General features: G+C 36.8%; 1 protein-coding gene across 1 annotated transcript in view; it reads left to right on the forward strand.

Annotated features, from left to right (window-relative positions):
* LOC136827756 (uncharacterized) overlaps positions 1 to 22445 on the forward strand; it is a 69872-nt gene that overhangs the window by 13109 nt on the left and 34318 nt on the right. The window contains exons 3-4 of the mRNA XM_067085218.1: positions 2378 to 2511; positions 12494 to 12582. Coding sequence (XP_066941319.1) covers positions 2378 to 2511; positions 12494 to 12582 — 223 coding nt within the window. The remainder of the gene's footprint in view (positions 1 to 2377; positions 2512 to 12493; positions 12583 to 22445) is intronic.

A 22445-nucleotide genomic window follows, 5' to 3' on the forward strand; every position in this document is an offset into this window, starting at 1 on the left:
GTATGTACACGTGGCGGGAATTCGATACTGATGTTTTAATTCGGAGAATAAATAAAAGTTTTATTATTACTAGGTGATATTCCTCAACATATATATTTCTATGTGCACCTATTTATATATTTTTCGTGTGTGTACACGTCATGGGAAAGTCGGTGCTCATGTTTTCATGTGGAGAATAGTTAAAGCATTTTATTTCTTCCGTTTTTCGGTGATGTAATCTAACGTGTGAAAGAACCCTTTTACTTTTTGAGACATTTCTTTTTGAGCGGTCCGTTTCTAGTTTGTTTTCATGCCAGGACACTCATTTCATTTTAATTTGAAAGTTGATTATTTTCACCTTATTGTAGTGTGTTAAAAAACTTGTCAAGTAAGAGTTGAATTTAGCCGAAATACTTTTCGAAAAAAAGATATTGACCAAAAACGAAGAAGATTCTGCACCACGCAAAACGTTATGTATATAAATTAAATTAGGTTGATTTATTTTTCTTGTTATTGTTTGCTTTTACATTACAGGACAAGGCTCAAGAATCTTTTTTATTTTACTTAATTACCTATAATTCATTAACTTGGCAGGAAGCAATTGAACTTGGAATAATGTACACAGTGTACTTCCATTTCACATACACGTAAAATTTCTGCATACATATATGATATATATATATGTATGTATATATATATATATATAAAGAAAAAATATATATATATATATATATATATATATATATATATATATATATATATATATATATATATATATATAATGTTTGTCCCTTACAAATACAACAACTATCGAAATTAGGGAGGAAAATGCATTAGGTTTTCGGTTCACTTGCTGTGTAAAACACTTCTATCAAACTCACTTGTAGGTAGTATTTCTTCATCACCTTTATTGTGATGCAGATATCTGCGCGATGAAGAGACTTGAGTAAATAAGTGCATCACCTGTACAGTTCGGTACCCTCTCTCTCTCTCTCTCTCTCTCTCTCTCTCTCTCTCTCTCTCCAAGAAACAGTTTCAAGGCCTTTGTAATTCAGAATATCTGAGGAATTGCTAAAGCTCTCTTTGTCGGCATCTTTTTCGAAGGCATTTCCTGGAAACACGAGGATTCTTTATTGACTGTACATAGACCACCCCTCTCTCTCTCTCTCTCTCTCTCTCTCTCTCTCTCTCTCTCTCTCTCTCTCTCTCTATTTTTTATACACACACACACACACACACTATATATATATATATATATATATATATATATATATATATATATATATATATATGTATATATATATATATGTGAGAGATGCACTAGATTTAGCTGTAAGTGAATGTCCGTACCTAGCTTCCGTTAACTCGTAGACTCCCGAGTTGCTGCCGACATCAAACACGCCATGTATATTGAGGCTGGTAATATGATTTCTCCGTGCTCTTCGTGTGCCTCCGTGGGAAACTAGATTTTATGTCTAAATTCCCCGTGTTCTGGCCCTTAGTATGTCTTTGCGGGTGGCGGTTAAAAAGCGGAGAAGGGACTCCTTTGTTGACTCACTTTAATGGTAGCTGTTTTTTTTTTTATCAACGTAGGGGTAATCCCCCCTGTTGTGTTTTTCGCCGCTTGTTCAGGTGGGGTTGCTAAGGAACTGTTTGGTTCAAAGTCATCGATTTTTTTTTTTTTTTTTTGCATTATTCTTACCTTATTTTAGATCAACATTTGTCGTGTCATCTAACTGTAATTTTTTCTTTGTGTCCTTTCGTCATGTATTTGTTTTTGTAGATTTGCCATTACATATTCGATGTCATATTTGTCTCATATTTTGTTGTTATTAAAGTAAGTTATGTCATCATTATCATCTATTTAAATGTTCATTTATCATCAGTTACAATTATCATTGCTATTCTTGTATTTGGAATAAGTGATTTTAGCATTTTAATTATCAGTTTATTAAAGGATATTATATTGGACTTCATTCATATTGCTGCTCTTGCAAAGATTATTATTGAATTTATAATCCATTCAAATATATTTTCTGGTCACTTTCTGCTGTTTGTTTTATCGTTGGTGAAGCTGTAATGAAATCGTAATAGTCAATGAAGAATATTTTCCCCACCAGCGCTGGTTTGTTATCCCCATTAAATCCACTATTGTCGTCGCAACCATCATTATCATCATCATCATCATCACCTTGAAGGAATAAACCTCGCTGATGACAAATAATTAGAACGCGATTTACGAAGAAAACAATCAGAACAGCCACCACAAATGTAATTATCTGCATTTGCAATAATTAACCGCGAGAGATCGTTCTCACTTGACTGTGTAGCGACCTCCCTGCCTTCTCCCGCTCTTTTTCCAGCGCCCCAAATGATTGTCTCTGTCGATCTTTTGCAGGCTGTCAAGTCTACGGTTTCGTCTCGCTGGTCTCCGGCCTGTCAGCCATCTGGTTCCTCACGGGCATCAGCTGGGAGAGGTACAGGGTGATGAGGACGTCCTACAGTACCCAGGAGATGCATTCCAGGGTCAAGGTAATGCCAATTTTGCTGGTCATCCTCTCTCTCTCTCTCTGTGTTGTTGACTTTCTGAGGTTTCGTCATGACTTTCTCAGATTCTGTCTGGGAGTGTCTTGTTATTGCGAGGTATCTTATTATCGTTATCATTAAGGTAATACCAGTGTGTTATCTTCTCATACTGTTTATTTTCTGTAATTGTTAGAGGAAACTCATTATTATCGTTAAGGAAACGCATTGCAGGCCTAAGGTAATGGCAGCGTTGAATTATCACGTAGGAGAGTTATTTTGTGTAATTGTGACAGGCATATTATTATTATTTAAAAAAGACGTTATCCTCAAGGCAGTGCGAATGTATAATATTCTTATGCAGTCTTATTTTCTGAAGGTCTACCAGGCGAGTTTCGTTTGTTTTTCTTATAACTATGTTAAGGGTAGTAGTCTGAGTCGCAGTGCTGGTTTATTCTGTGTATCATTATTGTTATAATATTTTGCTCGTATCATTAAGTTTCAAGTTATTTTTGGTGAAAAGTGTAGTGTCGGTCCCGTAGGTTTTCACAAATATCTTCTTACTCCAGTGACTTGATTGTACCCAGATGAGAAACCGTGTTCACGTGTTACCTCTATAAAACCACCAATAACTCGAAACTGAACGTTCTAGTTTTCTTTGATACTTATTAAAAACATAATATTAACAGTTATGATAATATTATTAATGCTATGAAAAGGTGATGATTAGTTGGATGGGAACTTAACATGGAAATGAACGTGGTATTATTCAAATACCTTCAACAGCTCTGAAGTTTCTGTAATTATTATTATTACTGTATCGCAGATCTGTATGTATTTATGTACGTATGTACGTTTGCAGCCTAACTCTCATTTAGAACTGCAAACCGGAGCTTGGCTTTCCGTAGGTCATTCCAAAGATCTCAGCTAGGAATATCGGTTTCAGATAACGGAATGGCCACCGAAGGGTGTGCCGGCTTGATCACGAAACGGCCGTTAGGTGACCTATAACTTCGGCGATTAGCTACTGGTTCATATTTCTGTGCGTGCGCGTGCGCGCTTAGGCTTTGTGAAAGAGGAGTAGCCTACAGAAACGGCAGGGACTTATGGGACTGATTTTAGGCCTAATTTAGATCCGGTCGGGTCACTGGCATTAGAAAGATTGGGAAGGATTGAATGGAAGGGGACCGGATATTGGAATCGTATAGACATAATTAGACAGATAAATAAGAGTGTAATGAAGACGTTCAGATTTGAATGATCGATAAAAATATCCCACTTGAAAAATGACAAAGATTATTATTTGCAAAAGGATTAGATTTTGAAGATTAATAATAGGGGATTATCTACATGCCAAAACGATGTTATTGAAAATACGTACCATGATAAACTAAATGGTTAACGTACAAGGTTAAATCAAATTAAAATACAGTACATTAGATTCAAAAGAATTTCTGCTGACAATTACGACAGCTGCAAATTTAGACCAAACCTCACTGTGCCGTGAGTTCTCTCTCTCTCTCTCTCTCTCTCTCTCTCTCTCTCTCTCTCTCTCTCTCTCTCTCTCTTACAAAGTATTGTTTTACAGATGAGTTATTCATCTATCTCTCTCCATCTTGCAGAGGCTTATTTACGACTGAGTTATTCTCTCTCTCTCTCTCTCTCTCTCTCTCTCTCTCTCTCTCTCTCTCTCTGTACTCGAAATCCGTTTCACGCGCATGATTCACAAGTCTGTATGACTTTGATTGACACATGATTGGCATTCAGGCGCTTGGGTAGCAACCAACAATGAACGCGAAGTCGTAATGCTTTGATGAAGGCAAGCGTATTGCTCCTGTGTTTTCTTCCGCCGGTAGATGGCCCTGAATGCTAAACTGAACTGTAGGATTAACCCCCTTTTACAATTGCATCATCCCGTCTTTATTTGTTCTGGGGAGGCGATCAGCATCCTAATTCCGAATGGGCGTAAAGGATCTCCGAATATCTCGGATGACGGTAAATCAATTCCAGATTTTAGTTTTCTTTATTGAGATGACTTTGTCTGTACGTCCACAATTTTTCTGTCCGCCCTCAGATCTTAAAAACTACTGAGGCTTGAGGGCTGCAAATTGGTATATTGATCATCCACCCTCCAATCATCAAAAACATACCAAATTACAGCCCTCTAGCCTCAGTAGTTTTTATTTTATCTGAGGTTAAACTTAGCCATGATCGTGCGTCTGGCAGTGCTATAGGACAGGCCACCACCGTTCCGTGGCTGAAGGTTTCATGGGCCGCGGCTCGTACAGCATTAGACGCTGTATAGAAAACTCGATTGCGCCGAAGAAACTTCGGCGCATTTTTTACTTTTTTATCTGGGAATTGGATCATATTTAGGAAGAGGGGAAAAGTTTGGATTGTTTAAAGTAACTCGTAAGATTTATGTTAGTGTTACTGCTGTCGGTGGAGCTGGTTGTGACAACTGATGCCCTTGCTCCATTGAAAATCAATTTCAGGAAGTAACTCTTCCCCTCTGTGTTCCGGGAATCATCCATTCCTGTGATTCATTCATTTCAGGTAACGAAGACATCAGTGTTCATTATCGAACGGGGTGAGAGTTGACATTTTCCGTTATTCTGTCGTTTAGGGTAGGAGGATGGAATAGAACCCGTAACTCAACGCGTGACATGTGATTCATTGTGGCTTACGCCCGAATCCACATTAATCACACTGTCATAAAGCTAAAAGCAAGCATTGCAGGCATCACGTATGAGCATTTTCTCAGTGCTTGTGAGGTTTATTAACTAATGTATAGAGTATATATATATATATATATATATATATATATGTATATATATATATATATATATATATATATATATATATATATATATATATGTATATATATATATATATATATATATATATATATATATATATATATATATATATATATATATAATGCCACGAAGGAAAAAGTGGAACAACGGAGTGGTTGCTAAGCCTTTTCGACACACGGCCATTTACTAGCAGACCACCAGTAAAGGACCGTGTGTCGAAAGGCCTAGCAACCACCTCCGTTGTTCCACTTTTCCTTCGTAGTATTTGTCTTTATTTATACATTCATCACGTTCCATATCTAAGTGATTCAGTTATACATTATATATATATACATATATATATATATATATATAATATATATATATATATAAAAAATATATATATATATATATATATATATATATACTGAATATATATTAATATATATATATATATATATATATATATATATATATATATATATATATATATATATATATATATATATATATCTATATATATATCTATATATATATATATATATATATATATATATCCTATATTTGCCCGTATATATATATATATATATATATATATATATATATATATATATATATATATATATATATATATATATATATATATATAGAGAGAGAGAGAGAGAGAGAGAGAGAGAGAGAGAGAGAGAGAGAGAGAGAGAGAGAGAGAGAGAGATTTTTATATATATGTAATGTATTATTTCTTTACTGATTTTTATAACTTTGCCCGTATATTACTTATGTCTGTATATTTATTTATTTTAATTTGTAAGGTTTTTTAACACAGTTTTTTTCTAATTTTGTTCGCTCCGCAGGGCAGCGGCCTTTTTAGCTTGTTCTATTAAAGATGAAATTACGCTTTGTAATAATTACACTAATTTACAAGATAAATGAAGGATATTCATTTTTTTAAATGGCTTTTGATTTTTTTTAAGTGGCTTCTTCAGCAGCCGTTATACACGTTTGTACGACTGTCTATTGACTGGGAGTTATAGTTGAGAGAGAGAGAGAATGCATGCACGCAATAAGGTGTACTGGTCATTCACATACGCAATTTCTCTCTCTCTCTCTCCTACAGGGGTGGGGTTAGTGCCGTCAGTGCACCTCACGTGGTGCACTGTAGGCATTACTTAAGGGTCCTTGCAGCGTCCCCTCGACCCGTAGCTGCAACCTCTTTCATTCCTTTAACTGTACCTCCGTTCATATTCTCTTTCTTCCTTCTGACTCTCCACCCTCTCCAGCAATTGCGTCGTAGTGCAGCTGCGAGGTTTTCCTCCTGTTACACCTTTCAAACCTTCGTTCTGTCAGTTTTCCTTTCAGCGGTGAAAGACCTCATAGGTCCCAGTGCTTGGCCTTTGGCCTAAATCCTATTCACCTATTCTAGCTGTGCCCCAGAAAAGTCGAGTAACAGCCAGGAACACAGGCCACTGCTTAGGGCAACAGAGGCATATAGTAAACCCCCGGCTCCCTAGTTTGCGAGCCAAGAGCTCAATTACTATAGTACGAGAGAGGGAAGAAATCAATTATGATGCAGTTCGACTAATGCTTTAGATGGGACGCAGTAAAACCACTTATCGAGAGACGATGTCTTATGAATATCATGAATATCTTAGGAATGGTTTCATTACCTCGTCGTGGCCCTTCCGTTCTGTGATGGTAAACAGTTTCATAGAGCAGTGAATACTTGCATAGTATTCCCTCTTCTCTCTTTCCATCTCTGTCCCGTTTACAACCCACAACTGTCGTCTTGACATCTTCAAATATATATATATATATATATATATATATATATATATATATATATATATATATATATATATATATATATATATATATATATATATATATATATATATTAGTGTGTGTTGTGTTAGTGTATGTTTATGTATGTTTATATATATATATATATATATATATATATATATATATATATATATTTTGTATAGATATACATATATGTATGTTTATATAATGTATACTACATACCCCATACCTACAGCAATGACATTAAGAAAAGAGGGGGTGTCGAGACACCAAGTCCCCTCCTAAAACTCAGACCAAACGTACTTTCATCCTACTCACGTAGTTTAGAACCGGCAGAATATCGTAGCGCTTCAGGAAATTCCAGTCATTCAGCATTACTCGGTTTTTCTAGTTAGAACGAGTCGTTAATTTCTTAATCTGTTCAGGCGATTAGGAACCCAGTCTGGTTTTAAATTATTTCATCTGATCTTCTTTCCCCTCCTCCCCTCCCCGCCTCCTCTCTTTCTCTTTCTCTTTCTCTTTTCTTTCTCTTTTCTTTTCTTTCTTCTTTTCTCTTCTTCTTCTTCTCTCTTTCTTCTTCTTCTTCTTCTTCTTCTGTTTATTATTATGATTATTATTATACAGAATTAGCACACTTCTTAAGGTTGATAAAATGTGTAAGCTATGAATCCATACAAATTCCACACAGAGGTAAAAATAAAGTGAAAGAACTCATCCAGAGATGAAGTTATGTACTAATGTGAACACTATTTGAGGAATTGAAAACATGGAATTAAACCATTGGTGCACGTATAATTTTTAACGAATTTTCTTACAGTTGCTTGGTTTCTTTTCCATAAATCTAATGAGGCAAAATTTATCCGACACGAATGGATGGATCTTCTAAATTAAGAATTGAAAAGTCATATATTTACCGGGTGAAAGGTGAATGTTTTGCTTCGAGGTCACAAGTTACTTAGGTTTAACGGTTCTTGACGATGTGTGAACGGAGAGACAGTCTCACCCATTACATTTAGGAAACAAGTAACAACTGAGCCGAAGTTTCTTTTGCGCAATCGAGTTTTCTGTACAGCGTATAATGCTGTACGAAACTTTCAGCCACGGCCCTGAAACCTTAGCCGCGGCCCATAAAACTCAGCCACGGTCCGGTGGTGCCCTGTCGTTGGTGTACCCATAGCGGCAGCAGAAGCGATTATGGCTAAATTTAACCTTAATAAAATAAACCATTGAGGTTAGAGGGCTGCAATTTGGCGTTTTGATGATTGCAGGTGACTATCAACATACCACCTGCAGCCCTCAGCCTCAGTAGTTTTTAAGATCGGAGGGCGGACAGAAAAAGTTAGCACAATAGTTTTCTTTACAGAAAACCAAAAATGGGAAGATTAAGGTGTTTTGACGATGCACTTTGGGAGAGAAATCTCAAACCTCAGTTTTGACATTTAAGAAAAAAAAGAAGGGGGGGAATAAAGACGTTTTGAAGATATATAAGAGATGAGAAATCACTTTGGACATTTAGAAAAAGGAAAATAAAGACTTCTGATGATGTACAAAAAAAACTCACATTCAACATTTCCGAAAAAAACAAAATAAAGACTTGTGATGATGTACAAAAATAAGAAATTCTCACATTCAACATTTCGAAAAAAAGGAAAATAAAGACTTGTGATGATGTACAAAAAATAAGAACTTCTCACATTCAACATTTCCGAAAAAGGAAAATAAAGATGCCCCTGACGATGTACATGAGGAAAGAAATCCTCTCATTCAACATAAATAAAGTCAGAAAATGAGGTTAGAAAATGAGGTTTTACCTTTCTGCCGATGTACAAGAGAAGAGAATTCTGCTCATATTCAATACTGGGAGCAAATAGGGGAAAAAAGAAAATAATTACTTTTCTAACTACATAGCGGAGAAGAAAAAGTGACTCATTAAAAAAAAAACAGAAAAAAACTGAGAGAGAGAGAGAGAGAGAGAGAGAGAGAGAGAGAGAGAGAGAGAGAGAAATGCCATTTAATTACCGGCTCGGAATAGTGAAGCCTCTTCCACTAGATTCAGCTTACAATTAAAAGCAACCAAAGAAGGGAAGAAGTGTTTCAATGATCCATTCCCGGAAATAATCATATGAACTGTAGGACCTCTTCATTCAAAGGGAAGACGAGGAGTATTTCAAAGGGCTCCAGATGCCGTTATGTGAATCGTTTTTTTTTTCTGTAGATTTTTACGAGGCACGATTACCGAAGCCCTGCTCCGAGGCTACGTTATGGAACCTCGACTGAGCTCCATTGATTGGCCGAACCTCTTCCTGGCGGAAAAAGGTTGATCTCTCCTGACTCTTTGACTTTCTTATGCTACAAGAAGGTTAATGACGGAATGCGATCCATTGATGTCTATGGGATTCCCCTTTAGGGAATGGGAATAGAGATTCGAGGACGATGTGACCCGATTCGGCTTCAGGTCATGAGGGAGAGAATGGAGTCGCTCGTCGAGATTGACTGATTATTTAATCTAACTGGCGAGGCAACATCAAAAGATCGTAGTTGCGTTGTTGTTGTTGTTTAGAGAGAGAGAGAGAGAGAGAGAGAGAGAGAGAGAGAGAGAGAGAGAGAGAGAGAGAGAGAGAGAGAAATTTCCTCTGATGGAGGTAAAGATTTCCTCCCATTAGGTCAAATACATTTGATGTAACGTTGATCGTCCAAGTTAGTTATTTCATTTACTTTCTTCTTCTTCTTCTTTCTTCTTCTTCTCTCTTCTTTCCTCTCTCTCTCTCTCTCTCTCTCTCCTCAGTTGCTGGGTGATCCATAACCCTCTCTACTAACCAATTAGGTACAGTATTTAATGCTTAGGCCAGTAGAGATACATTATGTTTAAGGAAACTTGCTCAGGTCGTTCCTACCTCGTTCGGGATGGATACGGAGAGAGAGAGAGAGAGAAAGAGAGAGAGAGAGAGAGAGAGAGAGAGAGAGAGAGAGAGAGAGCACCGAATATGTTACCGTGTTCGGTTGGCTAAAAAAGTTTCTAAGCGTTTCGTAGTTAAAACCGATTTCTTTTCCCCTTACACTTTTTTTTTCATTTTTCCTTTCCCTTTTAGTTTTTTGTAAAAGAAAACGATTGTGCCGGCTTTGTCTGTCCGTCCACACTTTTTCTGTCCGCCCTCAGATCTTAAAAACTACTGAGGCTAGAGGGCTGCAAATTGGTATATTGATCATCTACCCTCCAATCATTAAACATACCAAATTGCAGCCCTCTAGCCTCAGTTGTTTTATTTAAGGTTAAATTAGCCATAATCGTGCGCCTGGCAACGATATTGGACAGTCCACCACCGGGCCATGGTTAAAGTTTCATGGGCCGCGGCTCATATAGCATTATACCGAGACCACCGAAAGCTAGATCGATTTTCGGTGGCCTTGATTATACGTTGTACAGAAAACTCGATTACGCCGAAGAAATTTCCGCGCATTTCTCACTTGTCTTCTTTTCACACCCCCCCCCTCTCTTTTCTTTACCGCCATCTTTTGTGGTTCCCCCTTTTCCCTTATTTTTTTCCACCACCATTCTTCCTCTTGATTGATTGACATCTACTGTAGAGCAGTACCTTATTTACGTGGTTTAACTGCAGGCCGCAATCGAGGTCATCCAATAAGAAACGTCATTGGTGGAACAGCATCAACTAATAATGGTCGATCAAGCTGCCAAGTGAAGTGTAATTATTTCCTTTCCTTTTAGGACCATTTCATCTTCACATAAAGATTCAGTTGACCTTTGTGATAAAATTAAAAAAATAGAAAAAAATATGAACATTGTCAAAACATAGGCCTTTTGATTGTCTGGAATTCTTGCCAGATACCTTAGATTCCCTTGGGTTATCAGTACCATTCAGCTTTGGGATTTAACTTATTTATTGATGGTAGATCGTAAATTTTAGTCCTTATAGGAAATTCTATGAACAATTTAGTGTTCTGCATGGCCATGGGCACTCTGTTGTCCCCATTATTTTCAAAAGTAATATGTCGGGAATTTTTATTTATTTTTTTTTTTCACGAGGCTGGTCTCTTTAATTTGTCTTAAAGTAAATGCGCTGTTTTCTTTGAAATAGTTTTCTGTCACTCAAAAACTAGCATTTGCTTTTGCTTTGTTCTGGTCCGTAGTCGTAATTTTTCTCTTAATTACCTGTTTTCCATGGCGGCAGTTACTTTTTTTTTATTTTGACCATTTGTTAGTATAGGTATGAAGACTATACCCTGGGAATTTAAAAAAAAATTGCACAAGGAAACAAAGGGGAAAAAACAGCATTCCTTTCTTAGATGGTTTGATCGTTAGACAGCCCAGTGAATTTAAATATTCCATATTCAGAAAGCCCTCACGTGGTGCACTGTAGGCAGTACTTAAGGTTCTTTGCAGCGTCCGTTCGGCCCCCTAGCTGCAACCCCTTTCATCCTTTTTACTGTACCTACGTTCATATTCTCTTTCTCCCACCTTACTTTCCACCCTCTCCTAACAGTTGTTTCATAGTGCTGTTGCGAGGTTTTCCTCCTGTTACAACTTTTAAACCTTTTTACTCTCAATATCCCTTTCAGCGCTGAATGACCTCGTAGGTCCCAGTGCCTAAAAGAAAGCCTAAAAGAACCAGTACCACTGCTCAGTTACTAATAACTTATATGTGAATTTCTTTTCGAGCCAGTCCAGAAATATGAAATAATTTCTAGTTTCCTTTGTACTTTAGTGCTCTGAGAATATGCAAAGTCTAAAGGTCTTGAGAAAATGTATCCAGAAATGTGTTATAATATAATCTATCCTTACTCGTAGGGACTAAATGTTTGGTTGTTTGTTGGATGTATTCGAAATTTCTATTTCTTTGTAAGTCTGAAATTGTCCAGAAGACGAAAGTACTAACTGCAATCAAGGTATTCAATTTATGTTTTTCTTTCGTTTTAACTGTACCTCCTTTCGTATTCTCTTTCTCCCATATTACTTTCCTACCTCTCCTAACAATTGATTCATAGTGCAACTGCGAGGTATTCCTCCCGTTGTACCTTTCAAACCTGTTACTGTCAATTTCCGTTTCAACGCTGAATGACCTCATAGGTCCCAGTTCTTGACATTTGGCATAAATTCTATATTCAATTCAATTTATGTTATTTAATGTACATTTAATGCTCGTCATTATCATTATTAACTGTAGGTAGTTTTTTGCACACACACACTCCATAGCTTTCATGCATTATTCTTCACTCAGTTCAGAGATCAAAACAAGTTGCTCAAACGGCAGGAGCCCGTTTGAGGTTTCAAAATGACTCAAGTACTTAAATTTTGGTGTCTTGTATTTACCGTTTGCTTGCAGAATTATAAAACAATTCTTTTGACGCTCTTCCGTTGTCTGATCTTCTGGCAGGTGAAGGCCGCCGTCACAGTCATATGGCTGATGTCGACTGTGGCCGCGTTTTCCTTCCTCTCGTCGGATGGAACCGCTATGTACCTGAGGTAAGGAGCGTTGCAAAGGTTTAGGCCTATTACTAGCTTTACTATTACCTTTACTAAGTCGTTGGGGAGGCAAGGAGCCCTTGCAAAGGTTTATTCCTACTACTAGCTTTACTATTACTTTAAATGAGACGGTGATGAGGCGAGGAGCCGTTGCAAAGGTTTATGCCTACTACTAACTTTATTACTTTCAATAAGACGGTGATGAGCTGAGGAGCCGTTGTTAAGATTCATCCCTACTACCTAGCTTTACTGTTGTTCTTAATAAATTTAAAACTTTCTTTTAGCAACCAGTGAGGAAACCATTGCTTTTCATTAGTACTTTTATTAAATATAATACTCGAAAAAAATTGTATTTTTTGCACACATAAAGACGTTTTTGATACTGAATATATTATGTGAATTGCCCGAGTCGCTCCAACTTTTTCACGGTTTGTTTGGGCAGACACTGAAAATGAATTTTGTCATCATGATATAAAAGCTGTAATTGAAGAGTATTTATAAATGCTCGTAATACTAAATTTCCTAGTATACACGATAAAGAACCATCCCGACATTTTGATGGAAAATTTTGCTAGATATCGTGATGGAAAATGATTTTCGCTTTATATGAAGTCTGAATTACGTACGCTTTGATACCGTAAAGGCTACTTTTCCCGGAATATTAGTAAAAATTAGAAAAAGTACAATGCATCATTGTACTTTTTTTTCTTTTGTCCCCATTGCAGATGCTTGAGCATAAAAATATAAACTATATAATTCGCGTATATACTTCCAGCAATAAGCAATAAACGAAATCGTTATTTCGATGTTCAGCAAAATTGAGGAAACATAACTATATCCTTTTTTTCTTCTTAGCTTTACCTGATATACTTGCAAGGATTATATTCAATACATCGATATAATAGTCCATAATTAAGCATATATTAAAATATATTCCATGTTTCGCATCAGTATTAAACAAGTTATGCACATGCGAGTGGAATTTCATACCTTTTTTATTTCCACTTAGAAGTAGGATGTGCGTTCAGTCATGTTCGTTATTCGCACAGACATCCGTTTTCCGTCGTCGCGGACGTTTCTTGAACGTGGCCTTGGCCCCCGGCTGTAGGCCTATGCCTCTTCTTTTTTCATTCTCCTATTGTTGTACTGGGCATCGGGATGTTTGGTTTTCTACCGAGAACTGGAAACGAAAAAGGTGTTTTTTTTTCCTCAACAGAATGGTTTATCTCTCTCTCTCTCTGTCTCTCTCTGTCTTTTGCCTCTGCCTCTGTCTCTCTCTGTTTTTTGCCTCTCGCTCTCTCTTGGATTTCTCTCTCTCTGATTTTCTCTCTCCTCTCTCTCTCTGTTTTTGCCTCTCTCTGCCTCTCTCTGATTTTTGCCCTCCTCCCTCTCTCTCTCTCTCTCTCTCTCTCTCTCTCTGAGAGTGCGAAAGATTTATGAATATTCACTCTTCACTCCCTCTGTCTTCTCTCTCCTCCTCCCTCTTTGAGTGAGGGAGTGATTTCTCTCTCTCTCTCTCTCGAGAGATTTATGGAATATCTTCTCTCTCTCTCTCTCTCTCTCTCTCTCTCTCTGAGTGAGAGATCTCTGGAATATCTCCTCTCACTCCCTCTCTCTCTCCTCTCCTCTCCTCTCTCTCTCTCTGAGGAGAGATTTGCATTTATAATTCACTCTCACTCTCTGTCTCCTCCCCCTCCCCTGAGTGCGAGTGATTTATGGAATATCTCTCTCTCTCTCTCTCTCTCTCTCTCTCTCTGGAGTGCGAGAGAATTATGGAATATTCTGCCTTCTCCTCTTTGAAAAGAGGAATTGCAGGTTTGGTGAAAGATGTTATTACAAACATCCCAAGGTATGTCACAATTACAGATCTATGGCAATGTGCATATCTAGATGGCTATGAAGAGGAATGCAGAGATCTACATCCAAAATATGTAGAAACTGGAAAGAAGGAAATGATGTAGGTTTAATAAGAAACAGGTAGTTATGCATCCTGTAGCCATGAAAGACCAAAATCAAAAATCAAATACATATAAAAACCAAGGTAAAAATGAAAACAAATAAAGAAAAGAACAAAGATCATGTGATGAAGGCAAAAGCAAGCCAATTAAATACATTATGAAAAGTCAGCACCACGATATGAGCCATCAGCACCTAGATATAGCACAAGGAACAAGCAATGTATCTATGATGCAAGGACAGTAAGATATGGGAGATATGCATATTTATGCACAAAGTGAATAAATATGAAGCTGAAGAACAACAGCCTATAATGAGTGTTGGATTTTTAATGTACGAATTTCTGGAAATGAAAAAGATCAACATATCAGAACAGGAAAGAGACATGGGAAAATCCTCTTATTATTACCTATATTAGATAATGGAGATAATATGCAAACCATCATAGTGATGAACGCGCAGGGTCTAGTTTCGAGTAACTCAAAAGAAAGATAGAGTTCTTAGAAGAACTAACCCAAAATAAAAAAATAGAAATATTGAATATAAGTGAAACGTGGCAATTCCTCCAAGAGACTGATAATGATGACCAGATAAAGGGTTTCAAACTTATAGATCAGATAGAAAAAATAGAAATCAAGGGGGAACGCGATATATAGAGAGATGCCAATCAAGGAAAAATCTGTGAGAAATATAGTAACACAGAATGTGAATTAATAGTGTAGAATTTGAATCTGAAAATTAGTGAACATTGTAATATATAGACCAATACTAAAAGAGTTTGACATAATAATTGAAAATTGATGAAATATGAAGAAATCACAAGGACTGGACTATACTCCTAACTGAGACTTTAACTTTCCTTTTGTAGAATGGAAAGAATGAATAGAGACTGTGGTTTATTTATACATATAAAAAAGAGAGCAATAGGTGTGCAGAAGATAAGAGGCAACTTGAAAAGCTATTAGATATACCAGAACATAAATATCAAAGTAAATAAATCACCTACCAACAAGAAAGGATAATATTTTAGACCTAGTATTTGTGGAATGAGGTGAACTATGTTAAAGAAATAATAGTATATAACACTGAGGTATTTTGGACCATAATGTCATAGAACTAAATAGTCCGTTCCAGAACATACGAAAAACAAAGAAAAGCAAGAGACGAAAAATGGGAAGGATATGGAAAATACAATTTCTATAGTAAGAATATAAATTGTCAAAATAAATGAAGAATTAAATAAAGAATGGGAAACATATTTAAAGTGATGATATACAGGTAAATACTGATATATTATATAAAATAATAGAGGAAATAGTGGAAAATATATATTGAAGAAAAAAAGTAAGCATCAGTTACGTGAATTCCAAGAGACAGAATGATCTTGTTCCAGAAAATTAGAGAAAGTGGAAAAAGCTCTTGCAAAAGAAAAGAATGCATGAAAGTGATGAACTAAAAAAAGTAAGATAGAAAATGGCAGAACAAAAAGATTATACAATCAAAAGAAAATGAAAATGAAACTCCAGAAGAAATGATACTACAAAATATCAAGCAAAATCCTAAAATTTTTTATCCACATGCAAAAAGATGAATAAAATAAGAGTAGAAATAGGCCCCTAAGAATTGAAGGGCGATTAACGAATGAAAAAGGAAATATGTAAATATATTAGCAGAAAGATAATGAATTTTTACACTCTTAGAATTGACAATGAAGATAATGATACAGAAATAAGAGATGAAAATACTGAATACTTATCAGATATAGATATTAAGGTAGTCGATATTGTGCAGGCTATTAATGAAATTAGAATGGATCAGCAGCAGGACCAGATGGAGTACCTGCCATTGTTAAAGAAAGTGGTTCATTCAATCGCAAAGCCGCTAGTAATATTATTAAGACAAAGTATAGATACAGGCAAGATTTATGATGAGCATAAATTAGCATATATATTATCCTACTTTCAAAAGTGGTTCAAGACTAGAGGCAAGTAATTATAGGCCAGAGTCTGATATCTCATATTATGAAAGTATATGAAAGTGGGTAATGAAAAAAATATAATGAAACATTTAATGAAAATAGATTGTTCAATATAGGACAACATGGTTTTGTACCTGGAAAAAGTAATACAAACCCAACTTTAGTCCACTATGAAAGCATATAAAAATATGATAAATGAAAAAGATAGATGTGGTTTACCTAGACTTTGCAAAAGCTTTTGACAAGGTAGACTGCATAATATATTAGCGAAAAATTAGAAAACATAACATTGTTGACAAAGTAGAAGATGGATAAAAGAATTTTTGTAAAAGAAAACAGATAGTGATTGCAAAACGATGAGAAATTGATGAAGCACGGTAATATCCGGTGTACCAGGGTACGGTGTTGAATTGCATTGTTGTTTGTGATTATGATTGCAGACATAGACAGTAATGTTAAGGACTGGTAGTAAGAAGTTTCTGCAGATGACAAGAATAAGTAGAGAAATTGCTTGTGATGAAGATATAGAACTGCCTACAAAGAGACCTAAACAAAATATAAATGGGCAGAGATAAATAGATGTATTTAACTCTGATAAATTTGAATCAATGAACTATGGTGATAAAGCAGGGAAATGCTATATGCATATAGTTGACCCATTAATGAGACAACCACAAACAAGGAAGCAGTTAAAGACCTTGTGTGATGTTGAATAGAATATGTTATGCAATGATCAAATAGCAATTTATTGGAAATGCAAAGTAAAATGGGAATGTTGTTCCTGGCACTTCAAAACAAGAAAAGCTGAACACATGATTATGCTTTCAGAAACGTACGTACGTAGTCCACTTGAATATTGCAATATAATATGGCACCCACACTACTAAAAAGGATATTGCACAAATAGACAGTGTACAAAGGTCATTTACAGCCAGAATAGCAGAAGTTAAGGACTTGACTACTGGGAAAGACTATAAATTTTAAATTTTATATAGTCTTGAAAGGAGAAAGAACGCCATATGGTAATTCAAGCATGAAACAGATAGAAGGAAATTACCGAAAACATCATGGAACTAAAATTATCAAAAGAGCAAGCAGAGGTAGGTTAATATGCCAAAACTATACCAGGAAAATTAAGGAAAGCACACAGGACATTAATCCACCACGCACCAGCATCGATAATGCAGCGTCTATTCAATGCGCTTACCAGCTCATCTGAGGAACATAACAGGAGTGAGCGTAGATGTGTTTAAGAATGTTTGACAACATCTAAGATGCATCCCAGACCATCCAAGACCGGAAGATGCAAAATATACTGGAAGATGCGTTAGCAACCTCTGGTAGACATCAAAGGTGCCTACACTGAGGGACCTGGGGCAACCTGAACGAATTGTAAGGTCTTGTAAGGTCTCTCTCTTCTGAATGCGAGAGATTTATGGAATATTCACTTTCTCTCTCTTCTTGTGAGTGAGAGATTTATGGAAATCTCTCTCTTCTCTCTCTCTCTCTCTTCTTCTCTCTCTGAGTGCGAGAGATTTATGAATATTCACTTTCTCTGTCTAACTCTCTCTCTCTCTCTCTTCTCTCTCTCTTCTTCAGATTTATGGAATATTCTTATGGAACATCTCTCTCTCTCTCTCTCTCTCTCTCCTCTCTCTGACTCTGAGTGAGAGATTCAAGTGGAATATTCTCTCTCTCTCTCTCTCTCTTGAGTCTGATGAGAGACTTTTCTCTCTCTCGATGGAATATTCTCTCTCTCTCTCTCTCTCTCTCTCTCTCTCTCTCTCTCTCTCTCTGTGAGTGAGAGATTTATGGAACATTCTCCCCCTCTCTCTCTCTCTCTCTCTCTCTCTCTCTCTGAGTGCGAGAGATTTATGGAATATTCACTTCTCTCTCTCTCTCTCTCTCTCTGTGAGTGCGAGAGATTTATGGAATATTCTCTCTCTCTCTCTCTCTCTCTCTCTCTCTCTCTCTCTCTCTCTGAGTGCGAGAGATTTATGGAATATTCACTCTGGCAGAAATAAAAGTTGAGGAAAAGCACAGGGAGATTTTTTGTGGAGAATGGTCATGAATTTAAATATGAACACCTGACAAGTGATACGGAATTGGTCCTGGACTTCCCGTCAGGATTTTTCCTCGTGTATATTCAACCTTGACCTTTTCACCTCCTGAGTTTTGCTTTGTTTGATTTATTGTTTTTGTACACTTTGCTTGGTTTTCCTTTTTTCCTTTCTTATTTATTTATTTATTTCCCATTTCGATGCCCCACTATTGAACATAGTTTTGAGTAGCTCGTATTTTTGTGCATGTTTCATTTATTTTCGCTCCTTATTTATTTTTTAAAGCTTTAAACTAAATTTTATCATCATGTCTTCGATTTCTGCTCATGTAGACTTTTATAGAAACGGTATAGATAACTTTGTATTTTCTCTTTTAAAAGACTTCTTGGCAACAACGCAGGAAATTTGCGGAAACTGTTCCAGCAGTCAGCGTTCGTTATTGCCCTTGTGTATGTGTGTCCATTTATATCAATATTTCAGATTCCTTTCTATACATATGCTGCTTTATACTACATAAACTCAGCAAGTTTCTTTCATTTCCAGCTTGACAACTGAAAAATTGCTTTCATATACTGAACTGTATATATGGTAATTCTTACATCCATAAATATTGTTACAATGTCGTATAATATCCAATTCGCACTACCTTGAAAAAATACTGAAGAAGATTCATAACTGATCAGTAGTGAATCACTTCTGACAGTTATAATTCATTCGGAGTGGTAGAGTTCTCGTCACTGAAGTGGGAGGTCGTTGCTGTCGGTGGATCGAATCCGCCAAGTGACGAACTCTATCAGTTATAATTAATTCACCTCCGATATTATGTCCAGGAAGAACGAATTGGATATTAAAACGACATCTGCAGTTTAATGTTTTGCGAATATGAAAATGTCAAAGATGATGTGATAAAATATATTTTACGTATGTTTTGAAATATTTATAGTTGCAGTAACGCTGACAGCTTAGTAGTTCGGTTAAATTGGCTTAGGCAGGTAAGGGCCCTTACATAATGATGGCTGGTAACTTGGTAAGGGATTGAGGATGTAAGAAGCCTGCGTGGACCTGTACACACAGCCGAGTGAACTGGAATGGCATCTGGCAGAAGATGCATGTTGTCAGTTGACTTGAGACAGGATTTTTGTGAGATGTGAAATTTTATCTGAAGGCAATCAGTGTGTATTATCAGGGCTCTGAAGCACACATTATCATTTTAGGGCTTATTATTTTGTTAATTTTATCTGTTTTTTCTAATAACTGATCTCTCTGTATTTTTCTCATTACCTTATGTTATCCTTTCGAATGAATACTGTATTCTTTTTGTAAACTTGAATTTCAAGTCTGTGTCTCTGTGGGCTTGTTCCATACGAATAGGATTCATCTTCTGAATACACAATAATTAATAATAATAATAATACACAATAATAATAATAATATGCAGAAATTTTTGAAGTTGCCTCCATGAGTATATTACCACTTACTCGTTGTTTTTATTTCAGTATAATAACTTAATAACTAACATAGTTAGGTATCAAGTTTTCAGAAATTGTTACTTATTTCTTCAAATTACTTAAAATCAAAACACAGTCATGTAAAACTCCTAAACAGGAACCGGCAGCGAGGAAAGGATATTATATATGAACTAAAAGCAATCACCATTCATATTTTCTGTACTTGATGTCATGGGGCCTTTATCCTGCATTTCTTGTGTTGCATTTTTTCCAAGTTATTTGCAGCGGAATTTGTACTGTTTTGACACCTACAATATCCCGAGAAAAACATTTTATGTAAGTGGGAAATTTTCTTCCACTTGCGACGCTACATGAGAACACCAATCAGTCATGATTGATAATTTCCAGGGAAAATAAAGAATTAATTCTTAAGATAAAGTTATTTTCCGAATTGTATATGCCAAGATATGCATTTAGGGTTATGGAAGTTTGCGGCTGCGATATTGCCGTAAGATGTAATGAGATTATGCTTATGATGTATGCCAACGCGCGCGCTTCGTACATACGCACGTACACACAAACGTTTATGTGCATTATGAAGAGTAAAACGTTGAAGCATAGGCTTTCCTTAAGATCACTATCAGTTATATAACTGGATAGCGACACAATGTCATCTACTCCTCCCTCCACGAATCTACTTCTGCCTCCCTCACGATAGTACACACACACACACACACACACACACACACGCTCATTAGACGGCGGAACAGTGCCGATGACATCCAGTGGCGAAATAAGGACGCTGAAAGATGATGATGAGTAGGGACACTGAGTAGTCGGGGGTGGGGGCTGGGGGAATCCGTGAAAGGGAACAGTAGAATCGAAGGACAAAAAGTTGGAAACCGACGCACGACCTGACCACACGCCTCCTCCTCCTCCTCCTTCCCTCCTCCTCTTCTTGTGCTGATGGGACTTTGATCAGTCCTCCTTCCATTAGGGGATGGGAATGTCGCTCCTTTTGTCCGCTTTTTGCCCTTTTTAATGGACCCACCCGAAATGCGCAAGTAAGACGTTCGCACTTCTCTGAAGATCGATTTTCCAAATAGGTCAGCTTTTTAACATATTTTGTTTAGCTATTTAACTGATAATTTATATATTAGGTCTGCATTTTCTTCGGTTTTTCTGCCGGGCGCTGACGGGAAAGTTAATTGCAGATGGATTACCTCTTTTTAAAGCGTTGATAACTGCCCAGTCTGATATCTTTTATTTTATAGATGTGATGTAATTGATGTATGTTAATCGATTCATGCTTCTCCTTCGTTAGCGAACAGACCAAGGGAGTAATTTAACTATGCAATGACACAGCAGGCTTGGGAAGCCATTCCTGAAATAACGTGGCAAAAGCCTCATAACAATTTAAAAGTATGCCAGTACTAGAATTCTATTCAAGGTAAATACACATTTATTTGAATTGTATTATGCAACATGTACAGCATCTTTCATCCACTTGACTTACAAGGATACTGTAGGTGAACCTAAAGATGCTGATATGCATTATGATCAACGCAGTGGTAATAACGACATCGAAAGTGATGCAAATGGTGGTAGTAATGTCGTCGTTAATGCTTGTGTACCCATATGTCAAAAGGACGGAAAGTCCCTACACTAGGGACATTACGTACCTTCCCGAATCTTGAGCCAAGGAGCTCGCAGCTAGCTGCATCCACTTCTTAGCTTTTTGCTTTGCCTCCATTCCCTCTGCCTTTCTTCCATCATGCTGTCCAACCTCTCTGGCTATTACTTCTTAATGTAACTGTGGAGTTTTCTCTCCGTTTTACCTTTAAAAATCCCTGTACTTCATCTCATTCATTTTTTGAATCCCGTAGGGGGTTAGTGCCATCAGTGCACTTCATGCGGTGCACTGTAGGCATTACTAAAGGTTCTTTGCAGCATCTCTTATGCCCCTAGCTGTAACGCCTTCATTCCTTTCCTGCACCCTGTTCATAATCATCTTTCCATCGACTTTTTCAACCCTTCTTCTAACAATTGTTTCATAGTGCAACTGTAAGGTTTTCCTCCTGATACAACTTTGAAACCTCCTTGACTCTCAGTTTTCCTTTCAACGCTGAATGACCTCATAGGTCCCAGCGCTTGGCATCAGGCCGAAATCTCATATTCCAATTACTTTTCTGGATAGCTTTACTGCTGTCTAACCACTCTAACTCCTTGTCACTGACTTAACAGCTGAATGCCTGAAAGTGCCCCTGTGCTTGGCAACATAGCCTAAATTTAATAATGTATACATTCATCCCACTGTAGCTTCCGTCTGCTTGCTTATAATAGGGCAGTTTTGAGAGAGGCTGGCCAGTGAGTTGATTTCTCTTGGACTATCCGTCATATTCAAAGAAATAATGAATATAA

Source organism: Macrobrachium rosenbergii, chromosome 42, assembly GCF_040412425.1.
Source record: "Macrobrachium rosenbergii isolate ZJJX-2024 chromosome 42, ASM4041242v1, whole genome shotgun sequence".
Taxonomy (NCBI): Eukaryota; Metazoa; Arthropoda; class Malacostraca; order Decapoda; family Palaemonidae; genus Macrobrachium; species Macrobrachium rosenbergii.